This window comes from Pundamilia nyererei, unplaced genomic scaffold (assembly GCF_000239375.1).
Source record: "Pundamilia nyererei isolate P.nyererei 1_Seehausen unplaced genomic scaffold, PunNye1.0 scaffold00094, whole genome shotgun sequence".
Lineage (NCBI taxonomy): Eukaryota > Metazoa > Chordata > Actinopteri > Cichliformes > Cichlidae > Pundamilia > Pundamilia nyererei.
Window position 1 is genome coordinate 2,107,124 of NW_005187495.1, and position 19,067 is coordinate 2,126,190.

General features: G+C 43.8%; 1 protein-coding gene across 8 annotated transcripts in view; it reads left to right on the forward strand.

Moving 5' to 3' along the window:
• The window catches only part of r3hdm1 (R3H domain containing 1), a 51,196-nt gene that overhangs the window by 29,040 nt on the left and 3,089 nt on the right, over positions 1-19,067 (forward strand). For 6 of the 8 annotated variants that reach the window (XM_013912610.1, XM_013912605.1, XM_013912603.1 and 3 more), the window contains 14 exons: positions 560-668; positions 822-917; positions 1,323-1,348; positions 1,667-1,720; positions 2,375-2,607; positions 5,381-5,650; positions 6,191-6,345; positions 6,830-6,961; positions 7,858-8,208; positions 8,422-8,554; positions 13,030-13,187; positions 13,397-13,530; positions 15,795-15,898; positions 18,377-18,558. In XM_013912610.1, the coding sequence (XP_013768064.1) occupies positions 560-668; positions 822-917; positions 1,323-1,348; positions 1,667-1,720; positions 2,375-2,607; positions 5,381-5,650; positions 6,191-6,345; positions 6,830-6,961; positions 7,858-8,208; positions 8,422-8,554; positions 13,030-13,187; positions 13,397-13,530; positions 15,795-15,898; positions 18,377-18,558 (2,137 nt within the window). The remainder of the gene's footprint in view (positions 1-559; positions 669-821; positions 918-1,322; positions 1,349-1,666; positions 1,721-2,374; positions 2,608-5,380; positions 5,651-6,190; positions 6,346-6,829; positions 6,962-7,857; positions 8,209-8,421; positions 8,555-13,029; positions 13,188-13,396; positions 13,531-15,794; positions 15,899-18,376; positions 18,559-19,067) is intronic. The other 2 variants (XM_013912606.1, XM_013912608.1) reach the window with 2 other exon arrangements.

Consider the following 19,067-nt stretch of genomic DNA (forward strand, 5'->3'; position numbering starts at 1 on the left):
CGTACTGTGCTTCAACATAATATTACCGTGTTGTGTGTATATAACCTCTTTAAGTTTTGTGGATATTATACATGGTTATGCTGAGGATCTGTCGGCCAGTTTCCACTGGAAATGCCTTTTGGTTAAACTGTCAGCAAGAAATTTGCACTGTTAATGTTTTACATAACACATAAAAAACAGCTGCTTGTTTAAGTGAAAATACATTGATGTTTTTTTGTTTTTTTTTTTGCACTAATAAAGTTGTGGAGTTGTAAAGTATTTTCTCTGGTGTCAATTATATCGTCAGTTATATCGTTATCGCAAATTTTCAAGTGTATATCACGATAAATGTTTTTGGTCATATCGCCCTGCTCTATTGGTAACTAAACGTTAGCGGGATCGCTCTTCTACAACATGTGATATTTCTGCAGGTTAATTGGTGGCGAATTTCTGCAGCCATAAGCTGTTTCAATCAGTCGAGAGATAAGTTGATTTGCCGCGCTGCTAACATATGTTGCTGTCAGCATCCGCCCGAAATTAAGCTGCCACTAAAACTCTTGCGAATTCCCCCCACCGACAGACCCGATCAGAAATTCTCCGAGCACATCAAGGATGACAGGGCGGACGATTTTCAGAAACGCTACATTCTCAAACGAGACAACTCCAGCTTTGATCGTGAAGACAGCACGGTAGGTGTTTTTTCTTTTTTTCTTTTCTTTTTCTTTCCTCCACCAAGCTGTCACTTTCATTTCTGACATGTTGGTAAGAGTGGGACAATCTGGCGTCCCTGACATAGCTGTTAAAGAAGTGCGTGTGTGTGTGTGTGTGTGTGTCCTTGCCAGATTCGAATGCGTTTGAAAGCTGACAAGAGGAGCAAATCGATGGAGGAGAGGGAGGAGGAGTACCAGCGAGCCAGAGAAAGGATATTTGCACATGATGTGAGAGCTGTTTGTGTAGGCGGAGTGGGGCGGGGAGGGGTTGAGGGTGGGGGTGTGTGTGTGTGTGGTGGGGGCCATGTTGCACAAATCTTTGTGTCATTTCCATTCATGTGCAAATTCACTAGATTTCTTGCTAACAATTACCACGGCAGGATTTTTGAAATTATAGATGGAGGGGGGGTGCGCTCCGATTTTTCAAGGCCCTCCATCTTTGTGAAGAAGTCAGATTTATTGGTAGACATGCATGCTTTGGAGCCCACAGTGCAATGGCACGTTTTGTTAACACAGTTATTGACAAATTGTTCAATACTACAGAGAATTTTCATAAATATGAAACATCTTTCAGTAGAGATGAGTTGGCTTTTCTTCCACATTATTGACAGTAATTTCCCTCTTCACTCGCAGGGAGATCACTTCATACTGGATAGAAGGTAAGTAGTGAAATGGCATTAATCACATGATCGCTGACGTTCCGCCACATTTCATTAAATAGAAATATTCCCCCAAAAGCCGTGTCTGGCTAACGCAGATGATGAATTGTCAGGTAATTGGCCAAGGTAGGGCTGATTTCATCCTATAAAGGGGAACTGGAGCTCTTCAGAAAAGCCGCTACTTTAACAGAAGTTCAATCACTTTTATAGTATTCCTGTCAGTGCAGCAATTAGAGGCAGCCCTGCCACGTTTTAAAATGGTAGATGGCTCATTTTTGTCAGCGCCTGCTCTCTGAAATGCCTCTCTCCTCCCTTCAGTGCTCAGGATGAAGACGCATGCATGAGCACCCAACAGAGGCGGCAAATGTTCAGGTGGGTCCACACACACAGACACACACACACACACACCCATCCTCGCACACATACGTCTTTGAGCTCCTTCCAGAGAAAACCCTTTGAGTCGCTGTCTGTCTTAATCGGCTCGCTCAGGAACAGGACTGCTGATGTGAGGATTTGTTTTTGCTGCTGGAGAAAGCTCCTGTTTAACTGGATTTTCTGCCCAGACCTCCTCATGTGGGACAGCCTATTCACACCAACAAACGGCCAATTAAACCGCAAAAACATTTTTTTTCCCCCCAAAATGAAAACACCAGATCTTTTCTTTTTTTTTTTTCTTTAAGTGATCGTATATTTAGGAGTTTGTGCAGGTTGTTGTTAGGAGTAGACACAGGCTTGCTGGACTGCTACGATATGTTGTTACAGTCTCCAGTCATCTTGTAACATGTCAAACACCAAAAATAGACTTTTTTTTAAAAACTTTTCCAGCTGAAACAATAGTTGATCCTCAATCAGTCAACAAGAAGAATGATTAGGAATCATTTTTGACGGCTCATAAACCATTTTGGGGCAATTTCCAGTATGTAAGGGTGAAAAAAAAAAGCCCTTTAAGTACAAGCGTCCTAATCACAGACGAAGAAATAAATGATGATAACATATTTTGAAAATGTATGCTTTCTTGCCTTTCAGGTTACGGGCCGGCCAGTCTGGCGCCAGCCGGCAGAGCAGCTCGGAGACAGAAGCGCTGCCGCGACACGGCGAGCCCCGGCCTTGGAGCAGCACCGACAGCTCGGACAGCTCCAACCGACTTGCCCCGCGGCCCGCCATCACCAAGGCCAGCAGCTTCAGCGGCATTTCCCCCGTCCTCGTCAGAGGGGATAGCACAGCCAGCAGCAAGAGCACCGGGAGGCTCTCGAAAACAGGCAAGAGGCAGCCGAGCAGCACTGTGTTCAGATGATGTCCAGTACTGATAGACACCGTGGACACAGATATTTCCTAACAGTGGTGTGTTCACAGTATGGTGTTCACACCATTAATTATTTCTTAACAATTTGGGCAGTTACCACCACTGATATTAAGAAATCATCATTAAAAAAATAGTTTCAGCTATTCTTAACCTGTTAGTGCAGAATTAGCTATAAATATACAGTACGAGTCGTAACAGCTGATATCAGCCGACATATTGGTGCAGACCGTCCTCACTTGGTTTGAAATGGAACGACGGTGCAGTCTGAACGTAAAACGCTTGAATGAAGTGCAGCTCTCATTATTCTGTTATCGACAGACTGTTAATGAACTGATTTTTGAGGAGGGACATTCAATCAGATGTAGATTTTTATGTGATTGATGGCTTTTGTTCTAAATGAAACTAATGGGGGATTTGTCTCATTAGCGAGCGAGCATCTAATTTATTCATGCAGTCGTGCAGACGAAGGAGAGGAAACTCTGTCACAGCATGAGGAGGAAGGATTCACTAATTAGATGGTAAATGAGAAACAGAAATAAGAAAGTAGCAGAAGAGCTTCAAGCAAAATGCTCGCTTTTTTTGGGTGGGGGGGGGGAACCTGAGCTCTCATCAGAAGGAATGTTTGTCGTCCCGCCGCGGTCGATAAAAGTCTGCGGGGCGAGCGCAGCCGGACAGCTGTCAAAACTAATTACCGCACATCAACCTGGTGATGGAGGAGGTTCTTTAAATGTGGTGCAGCAGCAGTGGAAAAGCGAACAGTGAGGAGTTACTGCATAATGTATAAGTGTAAGCACAGGGAAGTGTCAGTGCCGTGTCACCGAGATGAAGTTCAGGCTGCTCCTCAACCGCAAGTGCTTACTCCACAGTACGATCCATTTGTAACCCGATTGGCTGCGATGAGATGTTCTGCATTACAGGCTTGTCTTCTTTATCTCAGTAACAAGCAGCAGTCCTTGGGCGACCTCTGCTCTCCATTTTGTTCTTGCTTCTTTTCCCCCCAGTTTTCCTTAAATCGTGTGATTTTTCACAGTCGAGGAGACATTTTCGCCTGTGCTGCCTTGTCTTTCACTCTCAAATAAGCTTTCACTGCCACAGATCACTTGAAAAAAGGAGCTTTAGTATTGTTGAAGCTAAAAAAATTTTTTGGGGTTTTTTTCAGCTTTTCTGACTGAGTTATGACAGAATTATCCGTTTCTTACTAGCAATCACGAACACAACTTATTATTTATGATGTGTTTTCTGAATCCAGTGGTGGAAAACATCCACGGAAACAAATGTGAGGTCATTTGCTTTTTCTACTCTGCTAAAAATCTATATTTATGTTTGCGGGTTAGACGTTTACGTAGAAACCATGTGAACAGCTTGTGAAGGATGATCTGTTGTTCTACATTAGGTTACAGAATATGCTTGATCTTTACAGCCGCATTAACTCTGCACCATGGCCTGAAATGTTGTTGCAACAGCGCAGACTTGAGCCACTGTGACAGGTGTATTTGGTGGTAATATGCTACACAAACACAAAGATATAATGACACTGAAAGAAATGTAAGGTGCTGTCATCGCTCATTATGCTAATGCAGTAGCTAGTATTCTGCCACACATGCCATTTTTCCCATTTTCATAGCTCTGACAACATGTGTTCAGACTCAGTTGGTGCTCAAGTCAGAGTTGTTCAATATTTAACGGCCTCGAGCCCGACGGGATCAGTTCAGTTTGCCTCATGATGGCAGACACGGGTACAAACGGTAACGTCACCTGCTACTGCGTATGCTCTGCGGGGGATTCGGTGCAGGGAGGCCGTCTTCAGGTTTTTATGGCCGCGTTGGAGCGAAACTATATGAAACAACATCGGGCCGTGAAACTGCAGCAAAGGATGGCTAATAAGAGCCATCGTCTGGTAATTAAGCTGGCATTTTGGCAAGTGTCACACATTTCAGTGAGGTTTAAAAAATGATCTGATTGGACAACAACGCTCAACTGTACTAGATGTTCAAGGTATTTCAGGTATAATCCACACGTCGCAAGGCTGGAAATGTTTACCCGCGTTTGCACAATCGAGCTTTGCAATAACAATCGATTTGCATGACAAATACAAATAAATGTGAGCATCAGCAATGATGGTTTGGTAATTTTGCGTTAATGGTGCATATCTGTGTAGTGTTATTGTTGTTACTTTAAAATGGATTAGGTCCCACCGTGTGTGTGTTTAAAGCACATAAAAATACCGCTTCTTTCGAAGCCTGTGATATTGTTATTTTGTTTCAAGCTCTTTAAATGTAAATTTAATCTTAACTACAGGCTATTCTTGCTCTCCTCCTTCCGTGAAAGTCCTCTAACAAGTTTTCTAATGGGAACAATATTAAACTCGGCCAGCTAAAATCCTAAACACCAGATTGGAGTGTCAGTCCCTCCTCCCTAAACCCCCTTCGCGCGCTCACCATTCTGCACAACATTCGTTAATTATACAGAGAGAGATCCATCACAGACGGTGCAGAGTTACCAGTTTCTCAATCAACAGTTGCCTCAAGAGACTGCAACGCAATGCTACCACAGGAGAGGTTGCATTAATGGCAAGAGGCATGACTGCGAATATCCTCCCGTGTTTCATTATCACCATAGGCTCTTCTCCTCCCACATGAATAACGAAAGCACAAAAGCGACAAGTTTGAGTCGCTGTGGGAAAATCTAGAGGCAGAGGATAATCACCCCTCTGTCCCGCTTCTCCTCAGGTTCAGAATCGTGCAGCAGCGTCGGTTCCTCGTCCAGCTCGCTGTCCCGCCCCCAGCTGCCTCTCCCAGTCTCAACCTCTTCCCGCTCCAACGTTCCCAGCGCACCTTTAATCCATCCCGCTGCTGACGCCAGAGGCGCCGGACACCCTGAGATGACCAAGAGCCTCCTGTCACAGCCGCTGCCAGCTACAGACGCAGCAAACTATTACCTGTTACCGCTGGAAGCCTCAGGGATACCACCTGGCAGCGTTCTGGTCAACCCACACACAGGTGGGTGATGCCAAGCCTCTGTATTCTTATTGGATAAAATCAGAAATGACTTTTTAAAAAGGATTCCTGTGTCTTCATAAGTGTGGTGATCCAGCCACAGTCTACTGCAAATTAAACGATCCAAAAATACGATCCCCCATCTTGTAATTTGCTGCTTTCCAAATGAAAATTCATAACTTTGGAACAGAATTACAGGTTGGCACGGGCTTGCACTCGGTTTGTCTGTCAAATTAGTAGTCAGACCAAAGCGTGCTGATCAAAATGCAGCGAACAGATGGGAGAAATCTGTAAATATGCATCACGGGCCCAACGCACAGTTGTGTACTTTTTGGTCTCCGAACTGATCTTCAAACGCTGCCAAGGTCGTTATTTCCTGTTGACTCTCCCCTCATGGACCCGTCGGGGTGTGTCCTTCACTGTCATCATTCAAGTTGTTTTTTTTTTTGTTTTTTATCCTCTTTGCATGAAGCTGAATTATTTGAGTGTGAGAAACGCTCGCATCACAGTGGTTTTCGGTCTCTTATGAATTAAATTTGACAGGCAAGCCTTTCATCCATCCTGATGGCAGCGCTGTAGTTTATAACCCAGCCAGCATCGCCCCAGCTGCTGGCAGGATCCAACAGCAGGGGAAACCCCCACAGCAGCCAGTTCCCGCCACAGTGCAGCAACAGCCAACCAATCACCTTCACTCCCAGGTCAGTGGGCGGTATTTTGTTTTTCAGGGATTTTTCTATCATTTAAACCAGTTTCCACGTTTTTCCTAACTGCTTCCTAACCTCGCTAACTCAGAGTGTAGAGATGGGGCTTCACTAAACCATGTCCTAAACTAACAAAACGAAACTTTAACAAACTAAACAGAATATTTATTAGCATGTCCAGCTACATAGTATAGTTCTTATAAAAAGTCTGGCTAATTGCATGTTAGCACATCAACTATGTGTTAGCTACTTTACCCACGTTTGCGATAACTTTAGCATTCAGTGGAGTGTAGCACTATTTGAGCCTGAGCTAATATTGGCTTTGTGTGAGACTGAGCTAGTGTTAGCTTTCAGTAAATCCAACCTATAAAATATATTACAAATATGTGAAGGAACGCTAGTGAGCCCCACCAGTTTACTAACATCCTCCGTCCAATCTTGTCTCCTGTCCTTCTGTCCATTTCTTCCCTTCCCTCCTCAGCCGATCTGTCCTCCTCTCCAGCTGCCCTCTGAGCCTGTCCACAACCCAATGGTCTCTTCTTATCCTCTTCCTCCTCCTCCTCTTCCTCCTTCTCAGTTCCTGCCCGTCTGTCCTAACCAACAATACACTGTGGTACCGAACTTCCTTCTTCCATGTTATTATTCTTCCCCCGCTCCATCTCCTGTCAGACCTGGCTCATTAAGAGCTTATTTATAGGCTTCTTCTCTGAGCAGTTGGATTAGTTCATTAAAATCTGACACAAATGTCCAAAAAGAAAAAAGAATCCACTCGTTTTGGGTTGTGCTAAAGAAGTCCTCTGAGCTCTCCTTAGACCCAGGTCTCCATACTGTATTGATGTGCCTTTTGTATCAGTAATATTGATTCAAATGTATTTATATTTTGGTAGTCTGTGAATTATCTTATTTCATAGAAATAATGAAATTAGCAGATGGAGTTTTGCATCCTCATAGTTCACGTCTTGTCCTTTCTATGCATTACTTTAGAAAAGCAGATCTCAACACGCCTCCGAATAACTATTCTGCTAACTTATGTTGTGGAAAGGTGTATCTAAATCCAGCCAGAGCCATTTACACACATATATAGATCATGCATTCGCTTAACCTCATTTTTGACCTGGTTTTAGTGAAAGACATGCCTCTGTGACTAATTACGCCTGTGGAAAGTTCCATTAATATTTAATTCATCACCAGATGTTAGTGCTGCATAATCCATGCCTAAAAACACTATTTTTCCAACAACATGTCAGAGATGACCTGGGCTGCTGATACTCATGAGGAGTTGGGTCAGTTATATGAGCTGTCTGCATTTAGTTAAAGTGAAAGTCGATATGAGATGTCTTTGATTTAACACTTGGATTAGAAACGCGCTGGTTGAGCTGTATATTGATCTAGATTATAAGCAGAATAAATGTGTTAAATTGTGTGACCTGGCTCTGAGAATCTACTGCTGTCTATTGTTGATTTTAATCTGTGCCTTATTAAAAGTGTTCCCCATAATTATCTCTGCAGCCTGACTCTCTCAACGCCCAGTTTAGCCACATGACTCTGGCGCAGCAGCCAGCCAATGACAGTGGCCCTTCAGCTCCTGACGGTCGCCACTATCCCTCTGTGTACCACCACCACCACCCCTCTGCTGTGGTGCTGCAGGGCGCTCCTCCACAGCAGGTTGCTAGCTACATAGTGGCAGGGCCATCAGGAGGACACCCGGGGGTGCTGCAGGGTCAGCCCATCCCACTCCCAACCCCGGCCCAAAATCACACATATCCCAGCTCCGCCCTGGGTCATGCTGCTTTTCCCGGACCCGCCCTGAACCAGCCACTCCTGCAGCAGCACACCTACATCCAGCAGCCTGTCCAACAGGTACGGACTTCAGCTAACAGCTGCACAGCTAAAATCCCGCCGTCTTGTCCAGAGGCGTCTCAGAATGTGCTAATTTGTCATCATGAGTCACTCCTGCAGTGAAAACCAGCTTTATGACTAATCCTTCATTCCTCCTCCCGCTGTGAAGTCAATTCAAATGGGACCGCTGATGCGTCACGCGCTTGTTGAATTTGTGTTTTGCGTCTCTCGCAGATGTCCTCGTGTTACTGCTCTTCAACCCACCACCCACACTGTTCCAGCACGCAGCAGCAGCAGCACTACCGGCCGCCTGTCAGCACGCTGCCCTATAACTGCCCACAGAGCCAAAACCTGCCCCAGCAACAAGGTACCTACACGGTCATTTTAAAGAGCCGCTGCTACTGCTGACTTTGTGACTGTGGTGTTTTTGGCAACTAATGTAGTAGCAGATTAAACGGGTGAGGGTGGTGACTAACCGACGAATATAAAAGCAATAAATTTATTAAACCCAGTTTCACATGTTAGGTGTCAAATATAAGGCCCGGGGTCTAGAATCAGCCCAGCCGAAGACGATCCAGCCCACTGGATGTCTTTTTAAAGGAGGGTAATTTTTGGACTCTCTTTCACACACTATTATGCTGTTATGTAATCGCTGTCACAAGATTACATTGAGTTTAAAGGGTTTTGAGCAATTTCTTAACACAGTGAACTAATCATCCACTTCAATACCTTTAATTTTGTTACTTTGAAAAATATGACTTGATTTTTTTCACTTTGTTTTTTTTTCCTGTTTCTTTTTAGCGGCGAAAAACATTTTTCTGTCCTTATTATCTTTGACACGCACTGATGTGCTCACAGCCACACGTGGCTCCGTTATAAATTGTCTTCTTTGATTGATAATAAATTCAGATTAAAGTTGCACACTGGGATACCAAACGCCAGCAGTTCCCTCTACTTTTACCTCTACTCTTCTGTGCTGAACCGACAGTACAAATTAGCACAGCTTTGAAAGCGTCGCACAGTGGATCTGAAGGAAATCAAAGGGTGTTTTAATGAATAAGATCCACAGTTTTCCTTGAATTTGAGGCTCCGTGTTGTTAGGAGCAAAGCTCAGCCTAGCTGTTTTGTCATGAGTCATGCTCAATAGACTTTGTTAACTTCTCACTTTGAGCTCTTAGAGAGCATTTTTATGTCAGACGGCTCTGTGAAGGACAAATATTCCTCCCTTCCTTCCCTCTGTTTGTTTGTTTTTACGAGTTCAGATGTCTCCCCGGGAGTCATCACTAGATTATTCAGTTTCTGTTGTCTTTCGTTTTTTCCCTTTTTTTTTCATTTTGCCACAGGAATTGAGATTGTTAGCTCCTGCTTGGTCTTTTTCCTCACCACACACACACACACACACTCTCTCTGTTACTTAACTGGATGTAATGTTGCCCCAGAGTTGTGACTTGTACGATCAGGCACACACGTCTCCATAAGTGGCTGCGGCACTATTCTGTCATCTGTAAGCTGCAAATGTGGCTTCCCTGCTGGGGATGCGGGGAATAGACAGCGAACAAATGGAGCTGACCTACAAAGGCAAAGGACAGCAATTATTTCTCTGGGAAACAAAAAAAAAAAATGACTCCAGCGCCTCGTTGCTCCTTGGTTTTTTGCATTAATTAGAGATGCACACATAGAAGAGCATCTAAAGGTGAAGACGCTGCAGCGTGGGTTGCACACACAATAAATAAGTTATCAATGGAAATTCTCCGACGGCCCAGCCAGTGGCCACAGAGGAACCTGTCAGTGTTTCCACTCAATTGCATCAGACAGTCACCACTACCACAGGGCTTTAGCTTCTTTCTGAGAAAGCATCGTGTAATATATGTGAAAGGACTGAAGTGTTCCTTTTTTTTTCTTCACTGCTGTTAGGAAATTATTAGAAGGCATTGTTATATAAATTGAACATCACTACTAGATAGACAATTGATAAAGCTAATGTCCTCTAAAGATGGTACATATTTTCTTGAAAGAATACAGCTATGATTTGAGTCGTACATCAACCTTTCTTTGGTTTCTGCTGCTCCTTTGAGGATTAGCTGCTCTTGCTCCTACTACAAACTAAATGTCAGGCCTAGAGAGAGAATCTCACTTTGATTGAATATAGTTATATATTCAATCAAAGAGACAGTAATAAAAAATGCTTTAGATCTGAAGCTCAACAGGTTTCAGTTGCAAATAAATAAGCTTTCCTGCACAGCACAGAGCCGCCGTGTGTGTTTAGAATAGGGATGAACTGATGAGAGAAACCAGACCAACAACTTGCTGACAGTCTGACAACTGATGCCAAACCAAATTACATAAAATATAATAGAGCTCTATTTTTAAAACAAATGTGTTCAACATTTCTCCATTCAAACATTTAACCAGTGCAAATCTGAACAAATAAATATTGACTAATTTCATTGGCCTTTTCCCCCCTTGAGTACTGATATACAGTACTGTGCAAAAGTCTTGAGCCAGCTTTCATTTCTTTGTGTTTTACTGGGAAAATCGGATATAGATGTAGCAATTTATGGAAACATAAATGGACAATATATGACAAAAACAGTTTGTGCAATTCTAACAACCTTGTTTGTCAGTACTTGTCAACACAGTCTGAGCTCTCTTAAGGAAGCTTTCTTCTTATGAAAGTAGTCCCGGCTTCATTCTGTTCACGGTCGAGAGGATCCCACGCAGTTTTAGTAAAGCTGAGGTCTGGGGAGGCCAATCCATGACTGTTAGTGATGCATTTTCTGTGCCTTCAATTGATATTGCATGTGCAGTCAAAATCTGACTGTACTTTCATAGTTCCATACATTTTAATAAAATGGACGTCTTATAAAAAGCCTCTGGCTGAAATGTAGCCCCAAACCATGTATCAGGAATGCACTGAAAATGGGTGAAAAAGCAGTTAGTCATTCACTCCTTTAAAGGTCGATGTAAAGAAATTAAGACTTTTTGTAGCATGCATCTCATGTTACTTGCATTAATAGCTGCGTGAGTGTCCAAGTGTCCCTCTTATCGATAGCTGCAATCAGTTAACAGGAACATATTGTCAGAAGCTCCTTTAAAGGGAGAATTTCAAGCATCATTTCAAGTCCTTACACCTTTTTATATGTGAGCCTTTTTCCTTTTCCCCTGATGTAACATAAGCAAACTGTCTGAACAGGGGATCCCCTGTGACCAAGCCACACGCAGAGTGGAACAATCTACTGTGTTCAAATCAAGCAGGCAGCTTTCACTGGTCTACAGTTCTCTTGGAGTACAAGCAATTTCAGGTGACACATTTACCAGTCAGGGTTTTTCTTGCAGTGATGATGGTGCAGTCTAAGGCTCGCAGTATAATGGCGGAAAAGTCTTGCTGCCAGCCTGCTTGTTAGTTTATGGAAATGGAAACATGAAAGTTTAATGACAGACGGCTCGAGAACATCAGTGACTCTCAGAGGTTAAAACCTCAGTACTTTCAATTCATCTTAAGGTTAATATAACTGATCACCTGTGTGTTTTTCATGGAAGGAGTAGGAGTATATTTTGAGGTTTCTAGAGGTCCTTCTCCTCAGTTCCGTATGATTTGTGACAAAGAAAGAAGAATCTGGAGCCTGAGAGACGGGATGCGGGGCCGGGACGCTGTCTGAGAGGCCTCTATGAATCTCACAGTGAACCGGTCTCTTTTCCAGCCCTCTCACCTTGTCGTCGCTAGACTGTGCGAGCACCTTAGCAGAGGACAGCTTTTAAAACGAAATCTGGGAATCCAGATTCTTCTTTGAGGAAGAACTCTACAGAGTAGAAACTTCTCCTCCCTCATGACTTTAATCCTGAAAGCCGAACAAGACCGTCAGGATGGTCAGCCACGCCTGCACAACAATCAGGACAGTCGGTCATTATCTGCGTCTGATGGAAGGAAAGAAGTCAGAACCGTCCCCTCGTCGCTCCCTGCTGGAATGGAATAAAAATCGGGTGCTTTTGATATTACGGTCATTTCATGCTTGGTTTGTAAGTGAAGGTGGGAGGCGAGGGAGGATAAAAATAGTCCTCCTGCTCCGCTCCTCGCCGAGCGCTCTCATTGTCTCGTCGTACTTTTCTCCCAGGGCGGCAGACTGTAAAGACACCTTCACAAAAGGACATCCTCTCCTTAGTCACTCAGATTACTTTGCATGAGTGTCACAAGGGACGGTATTTGTCTTTTTGTCACCTTGACATTTAAGTGTCCGAGTCTCCTCCACCCCCACACACACACAGCCTCGGGTTAGGTGCAGGCATCGCCATTTTAGGGCGTTTGGAGAATCGTCGGACCTGCCTGCGTGACTTTGTGTCATCTCTTGTGTGTCCTTGTATTTGGCCCTCTCTAAATTTTAAAAACAAAAAGGTATCGTAGGAAGGAGAAATCTCATTAAAGTGACAGTGTTTTTGTAATTTACCTTCATCAGACGAGTGTCTCGTCTACTCAAGTTGCAGGTTTAGGCCACTGCAGGCTAAATCAGATATATTGACTTTCTCATTTATTCCAGACCTGCTTTAGCTTTAACAGCTCAACTCCCCAAACACTCTTCTATTGTTCTCAGCTTGATGGAGGTTCTGTGCTCATTGTTGGGATTGTTTTAAGAAGCAAATACCCTTTGAAAATCAATAAAGTGTTGAACAGTTGTCTTGTGAAATCGTGATAGCCTCGGCTTTTTTCCCTGAGTGTCCTCTCCTGCCGCGCTACACCGAAATCACGACTCCTTAATTGCACTTTTGGCGGTTTGTTATCGCAGCGTATCCATCAGGGGTCTCTTTTCATTCGGTCACAGCATTGTGCCTTTTCTCATTTTGCCTCAGTGCACCAAGCCGTGATGCCAAACCCAGCGTCCAGCTACCAGACAGTAGTGGGCGTGCAGCCAACACCCAACCTCGCTCTCACTGGCAACCAGCAAAGCAATATGGGCAACCAGATGCAAGGCATGATGGTCCAGTACCCTCCAATGCAGTCTTATCAGGTACTTTGATGATGGGACGCCTCCGTGAGCTCCCCCAGCTAGATTAATAAGAGCACTGTTATGAATGAAACGTGTCTCGCTCGAGGCCTTTTGTTGGTCTTTATTTGACATTAGGAAATGCAAAAACATGGCTCTGAGTTTTAAAATGTCTGCTAAAGAAAGAACAGTGAACATGTTGAGACTATTTTTCTTTCTTTTTCCCCCTGTAGCAGGTTTCTGTTCCACAGCAGACGTACCAGCAGCCAGTGTTTGTGTCCTGCCAGCCGGGACAGGGGGCAATGGCTGTCGCTGGCATGCAGCCCTGCTACAGCCTGCTGCCTCCTAACCAGCACACCACCATGAGGTACGGATCTACATCTGTGACATCCTGCACACTATTGTTTCAAACACAATGAACTTTCTTTTTCCCCCTCATTGTGTAAAACTAAGAATGCGGCCATAATATTGATAATAATAGTTATCATCTTAAACGTATGTGTCAGTGTCGACCCAGAATTTCTCCGATGGTGAAAGGATGTGATCAGGTAGCAGCAGCTCAGAGGTCGACTAAAATAGTCTTTTGTGTCCATACAGGACCCGTATTAAACCTTTTCATTTGCTTGTCTGTTCATTATGGATCTAAAAAGAATACATAATGATTTCTACTTTAGCTCGTGCACTACTGGTTTTTCAAAAAAAGGATATTTGATGCTGGTATTGAGTCCCTGGACACTAATTAGTCGGGGGCTTTTTTCCTATGACAAATTTTCCCAATCTTTTCTTTTTAATGAATATGTACAGACACAGTTTTGCCAAAACACGCAGCGTGGGATTTGTCCTCCCACCCCTCCTTGGGAAAAGGCTGAGGTTGAAATTCTTTTATCCAAATCATGGGCGATCATCTGTTTCAGTTTCTCGGAAAATAAATTTAGCTTTTTATATTAAAGGAGATTTTGGAAGTCACCATCTTGGTTTCCTTTTTAAGCTCGCGTGCTAGGCGTTTCTCAAATCAGATACAGCTCAGCAGGAGAGCAGCTGTTAGTCACATTCTCATTTTGAACAGCTTACCCGTCGGGCATCCGATGCTGGGATGCGACGCGATCCCTCATATGAAATAAATAAATAAAATCCTGCGGTCACGTATTGTTGGATTTTGGGGTAAAGGGAGTATTAATGGATTGGATTTATATAGCGCTTTTCAAGGCACCCAAAGCGCTTTACAATAACACTATTCATTCACTCTCGTACTAACAGAACATCAGCTCACTGCTGCTCTCAGGTGGACAAACGTCACAGTGCTGATTTGAAATGACGTGTTTAACTGCACTGGAAATAAACTTTCCAAGTATTTGTATGAACACCGATACTCTTCACATGTAGGGGTGTGTGTAACTGCTTCAAAGCCACAAAGTTTACATTGATAAATAATTAGTATCAAGGTGAAGTTGTAATTATTAGCTGAATGTTTACACTGATAACAAAGTGCCTCTGATTTATGTTCATCCCGTCCTAATGACGCGTTTTAAATCGAAGTTGTTAATCAGATTTAGATGGAAGAAATTAGCCCGACTGTAGATGTTCTTTGTCCCAGAAAACAAACGATTTGCCAGGTGCTTGAAGGTGCCTCTTATTTCTAGACCAAACGGGGTTGATGAGTGAATCCCCAAAGCGCCTCTGAGCCAAGGTCATTTTTGTTCACTGTGGAGGGAAAGAAAAAAAAGAAGTTATTACCACCATCCTTTTGGCGAACTGGGTCTGCGTGCAGCTGATGAATGTCGACTCTGACGCCGCCTCCAAGAGGTTTTGCCATTTTCCTGTCATTACTCGGCTGCTGCGGAGTAGTGTGGAGCCTCTCATTATAGCTGATTGATAGAACTAGCTCACAGAAAGCAAAACATGTAATTAGTTTCTACCTCCGTGGGCCCAATCAATCTGGATACTGGCGAGAGGAGCACCACTGGGACTCCGTATACGTAACAAACAGCAGAGACAAGCGCGGCCATGTACGCAGTCGTCACCAGCAAAAGAACAATGCAGAGATGCACGCGTGTGAGGAGAGGTCACTTTCTCATCGTCCCAGCTGTAAAATGAGGCTGCTTTAGTAGGGCAGTCAGTGCGGGAATGATTTATGTGGCAGTGTTGGAACGGCTCAGTCTGCTCCCACGAGGACCGACCGTCCACCTGCAGCCCGCTTTTTCACCAGCTGGAGACGAGTCCCTGCAGGCAGGTTGCTTACAGAGCAGAGCGCCTACTTTCCAGTTTCTGGTTGTTTTTTTTTTTCTTTAATAAATACTCCCACCTCAGATCTCCTCAAGGTGTACGTCTGTGTAGGCTTAGAGGTGGTTTTTAAACTTTCTCTAAACTCAACTCCTGGGCGTCCGCAGCGTAGTGGACTTCCAGTAACCATTCATTGATGATTTGATAAACTAAAACGCTAACAGACTTTATCCCGTGTCACCTTCTGGTTTATTCACTCATACTTGGAGCTTGAATTATTTTAAGTGTGGTCATTGGATCATAAACATTTCATATTTCACTCACTCGCCAAAATCCGCTCACATTTTAAAATAGTTTTACTCTCCAGAAATGTATGATTTTGAACATCCCCGTGTGTGTTTTCATCCTCAGTTCAACAGTGAGTTTCCTGCCCACACCGATGATGGAGCAGCTCCAGTTTCCTCAGACCTCGTCCCCCTGCGTCTCCCAGCAGCACCCGGGCCAGCAGTACGCAGGTACCCTCCTCTCTGAGGCTGGCATGCAGCCTGTTCACAGGTCCAGATAGAAACACACGGTGATCTACAGTAGCATCACGCAGTAAAGCGAGAATATTCGCTTTTTTCTGACATTAGCTGCCCTGGAGATTCCCCATCGCTGCCAGCGCTCTGACATTCTTTATTTTGCTCATCTTTCAGTGTCAATAACCGCAGACCGGATTCCTCTGTAGCCACAGCCTGCGCTTCATAATGAAATAATCTTCCCTGAGTTTACTTTACCTTTGTATGTGCGGCAGATGCATGATTAGATTTACACTCTGGATTTTTGAAATGAAAAAGCGCGAGGCCCTGTGATGGGAGGTCCCTGGAGTTTGAATAAGTAAAAGTGATTTCCTCACGTCCCTCTTCCTCCAGAGCTGGATGGAGATTAAACAGTGATTAGGTCGACCACTGCAAATGTTAAGGTGACATCAACGACTGCATTGAGACAAAAAAAAGAAAACAATAAAGTAAGAAATGAATGATGTCATGACTCATCAGAAGAAGTTGTTGGTATTGCCGTTGCGGTGCTCCAGTGGTTATAGAGGGTCTCTAGCATCTTATTTCCCAGTTGGTCCTACTCGTAATGATAACTCTTTATTTTTTTCATATTCAGGCTTTGGTAATATTACTCTTTAATATTTTGCTTCATAACCCACTTCTCAAACCTATAGAACTTCTGTCATTTAACTTTCAAAGTATTTCCCGTTCAATCAAACACACAGATGTGTCTGTATAAACTGATGATGGTAGACGGCGTAGCCCGTCTCGTAAGAAAATGTGGTCGATATTTATCCGATTTTATACCAGCGCTCACAAGGGTCTATTTTTTAATAAACCCAACATAAATATTGATTGATTTTTTTTGTTTTTTTTTTATTTGCCATATTTTTCTACAGAGGTACGTTGTTCACGTTGTAAAAATGTATTTCCCAATGTATTTTTTGACAGTCTTGAAGCGGGACTGTTGGTTTCATTGTGCGATTCAGTACAGAAGAAGATTGGAGTATTTACTAAATGTTCCACCTTTTATGCCTTTGAAATGAAGTGAGGATGAAAGCTAATGTGTTTGTCGAGTGCTTTAGCTGCAACTCTGCTAATCAACTACGGTTATCTTCAAGGTTCAGGGGTGTTTACACAGGAAGCGATTCGCTGATCATGCACCGCTTTGATAGTTGGTTGCTAGCGGACATTCCAGACTCCGGTTGCCTCGGTAACCCTCTAATGTATTTACCACCAGTGATATGGCTCTCTTGGTGGTAGTTGCATTTGAAGAAAGCTTTGCTCAAAATCCACCTATGTGGCCCAATGTCACTTAAAGTTGCTGTGAACCCTGGTTGTCACGCCCCCAGCAGCCTAGATTCATTGCGCCGTACCTAAGGGAGGATTCAGGGTCACCTGTTCCAAACCTAACTATATGCTTTTGGAAAAAATGAATCATTTAAGCCTGATCTATAAGCAGAGAGGGTTTCTGTCTCCTGAATCCAAACTGGTTCCACAGAAGAGCGACATGAAAGCTGAAGGCTCTGCCTCCCATTCTACTTCTAAAAACCCTGGGAATTTGTCTCCCAGTTTACCGTAGCACATTAAAAGGTAAATAAAGATAAAATGGACTCGTGCCTTACAAAGCTACAATAACGCATTTTTTCATTTCTCTTTTCCGTCTCTTTGGACATGAATTGCTGTCCAGAGGCCCAGGTGGGGCAGTCTCCTTACTAATGACCTTTATTATTCATGTCTGATTATTATGGGAGCACAGTGGAGGGGGAGCCATCATTTCTAGCTCTTCCAGTAATGAGGTCGGATGAAGGTCTCACGACGGCCTTACCTACAGCGTGACCAGTAAACACTTTTAATTGGCTAGGCCGGGGCCAGAAATAATCTACAAATTAAGTCCAAATACCCATCGTCCTTGCTAGTGTTACGAGGTTTTATTTCCTAAATGGACACCAGCATCAGCTGTGCAAAGTTTGTGTATGATTTGCGCCTCATATGAGCTTCATGTAAACAGAAGTTAATTAGATGGAGGTATAATGTATGTTCGGGGCACTGATTTATCTTATTAATTTTTTTTGTTTTGTTTTAAAAGTCATGTTCATGTGCCACAAAATAATTACATAATTGGATTTCCTGGATCATTGCAGAGGATTTAGCAGGAATAGGGAATGGACTCTCTGATTGCCAATTCCAATGTGCCCTTATAGTCGAGGCTCTAAGACGTAATTGCTGAGAGGCTAACGGTGTAGGAGCAGTGTTTTCCCTGATGAGGTGTGTAGCTGAACAAAAGTGCTGAAACGCAGCTTTGGGGCAAAAACACATTTACTTTGGTGCATAAATGATGAGCTGATGTGACGAATTAAATAAGTGGATTTTTTTTTTGATTTTTTTCTGCTGACCTGATTTGCCTCTTGCCGACACAAACACTGCTTCAACCTTTCCATTTCTGTCTGCTTGCAGGGTTGTTACCCCCGGCCCCCAGCAGCGGCATGGTGATGCTGCAAATGACAGCAGCCCCCTGCCAGCAGCCCCGGGCCCCCTCCCCCTGCCAGAGGAAACCACTCAGCCACAAACACTTGGGCCCCGAGCACCAACGCAACCGCAGGCCCGCCGAGCTCCCTCCGCTTCCGGACAACACCCAGGTACAAACGCTGCCCAGGCGCATCCATCAGGCAATCACAGAAGAACAGCGGTGCCTTTCAGACCGTAGTTTCTCCTTTGAAACCATTTAATTAGCTCGGCGACCCAGAGGTTTTCATTTGACGGGAGCAACTTCCAAATAATTTTGAATTCAGTTGTAAATTTGTTCAGCTGATGTTTTCTACATAGGACCATACTTTACGTGTCAGAAAGTTAAGACGGTCACAAGAAAGCAATTTGAAAGCCAATTTAGTTTGTTTGTACGCGTCTGACAGTTGCGTGAGAATTGTCGCCTTGAGCCAGACTCAGCTTGCCTGCTGTTCCAGGCAGGTTAAATGTCGTAGTAAATAGGCTCTGCAAATGAAGTGAGTGCTGCCGAAACCTGAAAATGAGGAGAAAATAGTCCTCGGCATTAGGGTGTAATGGTACATTAGTGGGACTAATGTGGATAGAATGGAACATTAAAGCAATGACTTGAACCACAGAATGACTTTGTGAAAGGAAGAAATGG